General features: G+C 36.0%; 1 protein-coding gene across 1 annotated transcript; it reads left to right on the forward strand.

Annotated features, from left to right (window-relative positions):
- The first annotated feature begins 420 nt into the window (after positions 1 to 420).
- Positions 421 to 3,399, forward strand: LOC149529072 (uncharacterized). Its single transcript, XM_089809867.1, has 3 exons — positions 421 to 731; positions 939 to 1,166; positions 1,455 to 3,399. Exons 1-3 carry the CDS (start codon positions 450 to 452, stop codon positions 3,249 to 3,251), a joined length of 2,307 nt encoding a protein of 768 aa, XP_089665993.1. The 5' UTR covers positions 421 to 449; the 3' UTR covers positions 3,252 to 3,399.
- Positions 3,400 to 8,135: the final 4,736 nt, after the last annotated feature.

The raw sequence follows: 8,135 nt of genomic DNA on the forward strand, positions 1-8,135 counted from the left end.
TAATTAAACTAATGAAATAAAAAATGCTTCAAAATAGATTATTATATAAATAAAATAATACAATAATATTTTTAAATTATTAATCATAAATAATTGATTCATAAATTATTATTATTATTACAATTATTATTTTTAAATTATCAATGATAAATTATAAATTAAAGAGAAAAAGACAATAATTAAATTGGCACATAGAGATTTGATGAACTAATTTATATTATGAAATAGCACTAATATTGGCAAGGAGACTAGAGTCGTTCAAAACCAGGTTAATTTGACTGCAGGGAAACACATTCTTGGAAAGGAATTGTAAATATTGATCAAGTCATTTCGCCGGCTTACAAATAAATAAATAAACATTGACCTGTTGACTAGCATTGCCTTTTTAAGACCAGCATTGCACGCCTCAACAACACACACACAAAAACTGCATTTACATCCCAAGTAGAATGGCCGTCTCCCCTTTGTTTGTACTCATCATTTCAGTCTTTCTTCTCTTCGTCTTCCCTCCTTCTCTTTCCCTGCCACCATCCTCCATTAACAGATGTCCCTCCCATGAATCCCAAGCTCTTCTCTGTCTCAAAGACGCATTGAATGACTCTTTTGGCTATCCGACTTCGTGGGCGAATGGAACAGACTGTTGCACCACCTGGAGCGGCATCTCCTGCGACAATCTCACCAACCACGTTGTCTCTGTGACAATGATTCCAGGGATTTCTTACCGAGGTGTGATATCTGAGAGCATCTGCCAACTTACTTTTCTCACATCCCTGAATATATTAGGAACATCAGGTACTACCGTTAATATTCCTCCCTGTTTTGGAAATTTCTTTCATATGCAATCTCTAATTTTATCTGGAAATTGCCTTAGTGGGACGATTCCCACTTCCCTTTGTTTGCTCACCCGCCTTACATGCCTTGATTTTTCCTACAATAACTTGAATGGAAGCATACCTTCTTGTCTCGGAAATCTCTCTCATATGCAATCTCTAATTTTATCTGGAAATGGCCTTAGTGGGACGATTCCCACTTCCCTTTGTTTGCTCACCCGCCTTACATTCCTTGATCTTTCCAACAACAAGTTGAACGGAAGCATACCATCATGCCTCGGCAATCTATCCTTGTTAACTTATCTCTACCTAAATGACAACCAACTGAGCGGTAACATCCCAAATTCCTTGGGCAATCTATCTTTGTTAACTTATCTCTACCTAAATGACAACCAACTGAGCGGTAACATCCCAAATTCCTTGGGCAATCTATCCTTGTTAACTTATCTCTACCTAAATAACAACCAACTGAGCGGTAACATCCCAAATTCCTTGGGCAATCTATCCTTGTTAACTTATCTCTACCTAAATGACAACCAACTGAGCGGTAACATCCCAAATTCCTTGGGCAATCTATCCTTGTTAACTTATCTCTACCTAAATAACAACCAACTGAGCGGTAACATCCCAAATTCCTTGGGCAATCTCTCTCTGCTCCAGGATTTAACGATTCTAAAGAACCAGTTAAGTGGGACCATCCCTTCTTCATTTTCTCGGCTTTCCTCCCTCACTCTCTTGGAAGCTAATGACAATCATTTCAATGAAACCGTCTCTTCTTCCTCACTTCCACCTTCTTTACTCCACCTAACCCTGTCACTAAATCATCACCAGATAATTTCAGAAACTTTCTTTCACAACCTCCGAAGCCTAGATATTTTTTATTTATCTGATTGCGTCCTAAATATCAGTACTACGTGGATTCCATCATTTCAGTTATCTGAGTTAAATATTGTGTCATGTATGATTGGCACTGAATTCCCACTTTGGATTTCAACACAATTCAAACTTCAACGGTTAGGATTAAGTAACGCCAGCCTTGTGGGAGCAATTCCCTCATGGCTATGGGAAACTAGCCCTCAGTTGTATTCTCTAAGCCTTTCAATGAATCGTCTACAAGGAAGATTATTCCCAAATACTTCAATTTTGCCAAACCTAAAAATACTAGATGTGTCTAGAAATAGATTGACTGGGCACATCCCTTCCGTGTGGCCTTCTTATGTGGAAGCGTTGCTGCTCAATGACAATTCGTTCACTGGCAATATTCCTCCAAGCTTAGGCAACTTCTCTGACCTCGAGTGGCTAAATCTTGCAAACAATAAGATAACAGGAGCGATCCCTAAAAGCTTGTCCAATTGCTCTTCTTTGACTCTGCTAAACTTGGGCAATAATAGTTTAGAAGGAAGCTTGCCACATGAGTTTAGTAAGCTAAGTCAACTACACTCATTAGTTGCCCACAATAATTATCTGAGTGGATCATTTCCACCCTCAATAGTAAAATGCTCAAATCTCCAGGTTCTTGATATTGGAAACAACTTTCTTGAAGGTGAAATACCCGCATCACTTACAAATCTTTCAAATCTAAGAGTATTGGTGATGAGCAAGAACAATTTTACTGGCAATATTCCTTTACAAATAGGTCAATTAATGAATCTTCAAATCTTGCTTCTTTCTTCCAATCAATTCTCAGGACCGATTCCACACACTATTGTATCATTGCAAGCAATGGCGATTGAAAGTCAAGATGGTTTTGTGATATCCACTTTCGAAGATGGTAATAATATATATCAAGATGGATTGGATATGACTTCAAAGAGCAGACTTGAGCACTATTCATATATCCTTTCCACTCTCACATCCATAGATCTCTCAGACAATGAATTGGAGGGACAAGTACCTTCTGACTTTGGGAACTTGAAGGGATTGAGGTTTCTAAACCTTTCAATGAACAATTTGAATGGGAACATTCCAATTAGTTTGGGAGAAATAAGACAGTTGGAGTCACTAGACCTTTCAGGAAATTGTTTTTTAGGACAAGTTCCCATAGGGCTTGAAGCTCTAAGCTCTTTGGGTGCCTTGAATTTATCAAACAACAACCTTTCAGGACATATACCACAAGGACAACATATACTCACATTTGGAGAATCCTCTTTTTCAGGGAATCCTAACTTATGGGGGTGTCCTCTGCCAAAAAATTGCTCCTGGCCAACAATGCTTGCACCTCCTCCAATTTCAATGAGCAAAGGAAAAAAAAGCCCTAAATTTCCATGGTATGCAGTAGCATTGGGATTGTCATATGGAGTAGCTTTTGGAGGAATAGTGTCATTGATCTTGATAAAAATGAGTTGGAGAAGGAACTACTTCAATATAGTTGATACAATCCTAAAGTTTTTGTTTCCATGGATGAAAAATTTAACACTATGATTCATTGAAATGTAGCTGATCTATAAGTTTGCATGCAAAAATCTATTTGTGTGCCAGATGGTTTCTTGTTACTTTTGCCTTATTGAAGACATTACTCTATTTGTGGCTCCCCTTATAGTTGAATAATATATTTAAAAAATTATTTATAATTCTTTAGTGCATTGCATATAATTTTTGCAAGGAGCTATATGAACTAAGTAGCTCATATATTGTAATGAAGAGGATGAAAGAAAGATTTGCTTTTTTTAAGTAACTGTTTTATTTAGAAATGTGGAAGAGAAAATATTTGTGAAATACTTATCACAATAATCTAGTGTAAAACAACCATTGCGATGTATATAATAAGTAAAACATTAATTCTTTTGAATTATGAAAGAGTAAAATATTTTTATTTGTTCAATAAGCTGAGATGTTTCTCAAATTGTATACCATTGATTTTTTATTCTATTATCTTTTATTTTTACCAAAAGTATCTAGAAATCTTTAGACAGCTTTTTACAGTCGTTTAAATTTCTAATATATAGCTAATATATTTGATAAGTAATTATTTAAACATTGAAATATCATAATAGATAAATATTAAACACACAGTTTGAATTTTATCCTTCCATAAAAAAAAGTCATTTTTAATGCTATGTATGATATGCTGAAAAAGGGCACAACAGAATGATCTAATTTACTGCAAATTACAGATGACAAATATTATACACAGACAATAGATTTTGCATGATCTACTAATTTAACTGCACTGACGAGAAAAGAACAATGTTCTTTTTTATTTGAGTACGATAGCATTATCAATACATGAAGCTTTTCTACATAATTAATGTATCTTTCTTCAAGATTTTATAAGGAACTAGTTAATGAAAAGATACAAAGACAGACTTCACTACAACAATGAAGAAATTTTGCTTAAACTTTGCTTTTGGTTATGAATTGATACTGAGTATGTTCCAGATTGCTTCAGTTGTTCAAAGAGTTTTGAGAGCATCATTGCAAAATCCATTTTGTGCGTATCCTGTAACCCTGGTTTTCCATGAGATGACATCTTTCTTAAACATTTTGTCAAACAGTTCACGTACCATGTGGATATTTCCATATTTTGCAAACACGCCTATCAAGGCATTGGTTACTACAACAATGAAGAAAATCTGCTTTTGACTATGAATTGATCTATATCTGTACTCCGCTTTAAAGCTCCTCTGTCTAAACAGGCTGGTAAAGGTTCTGAAATCTGGCGTTATATCCAACAGTAGTGTTTGATTAATGGTTTCTATAGCCCTTTTAACGTACCTATTTTGTGCATATCCTGCAATCAATGCATTCCATGAGATCGCATCCGTTTCAAGCAATTCCGAGCTAATGTTTCCTTCCATTGTCCCCAAATCGGCACAGACTGGAAAAGGCTGTGGAATATGGTTTTTTTGAACAAATCCGTTTTGTGCATATTCTGAAGCATTTCGTCAAACAGTTCGTACGGTTCCAGATTTTGCATACATGTCCACCGGTGCACTTCCATCAATAATATCTGAACAAATTATTGTTTTGATGGATGACTGTATCCAGTTCCGAAGCTCCAAACTCAGCACATGCTGGGAGAATGCGACATTACACCAAACACTTGCATATCCATCGTATTGTATGAAACAGTTCATATGTCTTGTGTATCTGAAAAACTTAAATTTGTGGACAGGTTAGTCTTTTAATTATTTACTATACAAACCCAAATCTTTCTAGTTTAACCGTCTATAAAAAATAGAAATTTCTCGAGCAAACAATCAAAGCTACTACATACGATCAAACATAATTGAATGTACTAGCTCTAACAAATCGTGTCTTTCTATCACATTCTTTTTTATTGGTCAAATCTTTTTTAATCTCTCACCCCGAACACTTTTTTCTTTTATTCCGTGATTTGAGTTTGGGTTTGAACTTTATCTAAAAGTATTTTCCCTAATCTCAACCCTAACTTTTGAACTTTTGTACGGGAAGTTCAACATTCAAATAACTACTAGCTGAGTATCGAGTTGAAAGATATGATTTAGGGTTAATTTGTGACAGAATTTTGGAAACCACGATTACATGGCATGAAAGTTTGGGAAGATATTTCAAATAAAAATTTATGAGTTGATGACTTTCCATTGGTCAATCACAACTGGTGTGTAATGTGATAATAATGTGGAGTTGTCATTTCTACAACAAGAGATGCGCATGTAATGGGCATCAATACGCCCCGTGAATTGAAGCATCTAAAGTGAAGAATCTCTGACCATCATGGTGAATATTTCAACTAAGACTCCCGATACATTCAAGTGAGGCACAATTTTGATTAGTGTTCACGTCATCTTGGTATGCCCATACCTGGACAATACAGATTGGGGTCAACTGTCTAGTGACGTGTATAACTGATGTGCAGTCATAACGTTATAGGAATGCGGATGAATGGTTTGATCAAATACCCAATTTGATGCTCTTTGAACATCTTAAGCTCGGTCACTAAGAAAACATTGCTTACCGTTGAAATTTAAGAAGTCTTTGAGGCATATGGTCATGCACAACATATTTATGGTAATCATAACGTGATGGCATCACCAATCAGTTGAATCATCCACCAAATCCCATGGTACTGTTGAAATATCTAACGCGTGAACGGTTGCCCCTTGAGCCAAATGTCCACCTACCACCCTAACGGCCAACAAAACAGTCAGAAACATTAATGTACGGTAGGTGAGTTCAAAATTGAAAAATGAGAGGGAAAATGTTTTTTGGTAAGAGACAAAAGGAATGAATCTATTTTTATTCGACTATTTGAAGAAGTTGAGCAATTGCAGAAGAGCAGAGAGAAGGATTGAATCAATTGCAGAGTAGAGAAGGAAGTTGATCAACAGATCAAGTCAAAGGTTAGAAGACAAAAGGAAGTTAGTTTTTGTGTCTGTAGTTGCACGTGTTTCTTTTTGTCATTTTGTAAGTTCGTTGCTTTGGATTTATCCCTTGAAGCAGTGATTGCTCCAGACATTGTTGTATGCAGCCATTAGATAAGTATGTTTAGAGTTTTATCAGTTTTAAGGTTTTCGACTTGAAGCCGAATGCTTCTAGATTTTGTAATAGTTTTATCATATTTGAATAGCAAGCAAGCAAGCAGGCATACTTGGCAATCTATTGTTCTTCTTCTATTTATCATTGCATAATATTATTGCATTTGAGAAGTTCATTGTTGAAATCTTCATCTTTTGGCTTTCTGCATTTTAATGGCAGCCTATAATACTGTCCACTCAATCTAGTCTTAGACTGGGTTACATCTCTTCAATTATTACTGAGCTCACTCGACATTCTCTTTTGTCGAGCACCACCTTGCAATGGAGACCGAGATCACTCGACATCCTTTGCTGCCGAGCTCACTCGACATACATTTGTGTCGAGTTTCCTTTGTGTGTCAAGTTCACTCGCTTCCTCTTCTGCCGAACTCACTCGGCATCATTGGCCCGTCACTCAGCACTTACTTGTGTTGAGCATTGTCACTCGTCATTAGTTGTTGCCAAGCAAAATTTTAAGTGTTGTGATTTATATTTTTTCACATGGTATCAGAGCTTTGAGACCCCACATCCACAATGAGTTAGCACATTTATTTTTTCTAGGATATTTGACATGGTAGGAGATGCAAGAAAGATATGGCAGCAACCACCATCCTTTAATGGACAAAATTATGATAAATGGGCAAAAAAAATGAAAACCATAATGGTTACAAATGATAAGTGTGTCATTCATGAGAAGGATGGGAGTAATAGATTACTTGTAGTAGTCTAAATGACAAAGAACCATATGTTTTCATTGAAGATAGAGACATGTTTCTTTTCTCAAATCACTGCTACACCTCCCAAGCATGCATGTACAACAATACATCAGCAATCAGCTCTTAGGAGTGTGATAGAAGACCCATCCAAGCTTTAGCATCTCAGGTATGGTTATCTAGTTTAAATTTGTTATCCAAGAAAAGAATGGTAGATGGTTTGCCAAGCATTGTAGATTCATATGACAAGTGTGAGGCTTGCATATTGGGTAAGCAACATAGACTTCCCTTCAATTTTGAAAATTATAGAAGGACTAGAGCATCATTAGAATTGGTGCATTTTGATTTGGTAGGCCCTATGCAAACTACTTTTATTGGAGGGAGAACTTATTTTATGACATTCATAGATGATTTTAGTCGTAGGACATGGCTGTATTTTATGAAAAACAAATCTGAAACATTTGATAAATTTGTTGAATTTAAAGCCCTGGCTGAAAAAGAATGTGGACACTATATTAAGGTCCTAAGATCAGATAGAGGAGGGGAGTATACCTCCAATACGTTTGTAAATTTTTCCAAGAAAAATGGCATAAGAAAAGAGCTTACAACTAGTTATACTCCATAGCAAAATGGAGTGGCTGAGAGGAAAAATAGGACCATTGTTGAAATGGCTAAAAACATGATGAAAGTAAAGGGACTCCCAATTGAATATTAGGGAGAAGCTGTAGCAACAACAATCTATTTGATCAATAGGTGTCCTACAAAGTCAATTCGTGACAAGATTCCTCTTGAGGCTTGGTCAAGGAATAGATTGACAGTTGAACATTTGAGAGTGTTCAGATGTGTAGCCTATTCACATGTGGCTAAAGAACAAAGGCAAAAACTAGATGACAAAGGTGTGAAGTTTATCTTCATAGGGTACAACTTAGAATCAAAGGCCTATAAGCTAAATGATCTAATCGTGAAAAAGATCATCATTTCAATAGATGTGGAGTTTCTTGAAAATCAGTCATGGAATGGCTCGGTAGATGAATCCTCAAGCACTTCAAGTAAAGTACCTACTATTGAAGAGGAAGAAGATGACATTGGTGATCAAC

This window comes from Cupressus sempervirens, chromosome 11 (genome assembly GCF_028749045.1).
Source record: "Cupressus sempervirens isolate cs-2001-9-10 chromosome 11, ASM2874904v1, whole genome shotgun sequence".
Classification (NCBI taxonomy): Eukaryota; Viridiplantae; Streptophyta; class Pinopsida; order Cupressales; family Cupressaceae; genus Cupressus; species Cupressus sempervirens.

Excerpts from the sequence above, each read along its gene's own strand:
- LOC149529072 (XM_089809867.1), top strand. The coding sequence starts at position 450 with ATGGCCGTCTCCCCTTTGTTTGTACTCATCATTTCAGTCTTTCTTCTC. Across the intron at positions 732-938 it reads GGATTTCTTACCGAGGTGTG|TTGAATGGAAGCATACCTTC; the intron begins ATATCTGAGAGC and ends TCCTACAATAAC. Across the intron at positions 1,167-1,454 it reads ACAACCAACTGAGCGGTAAC|ATCCCAAATTCCTTGGGCAA; the intron begins ATCCCAAATTCC and ends CTGAGCGGTAAC.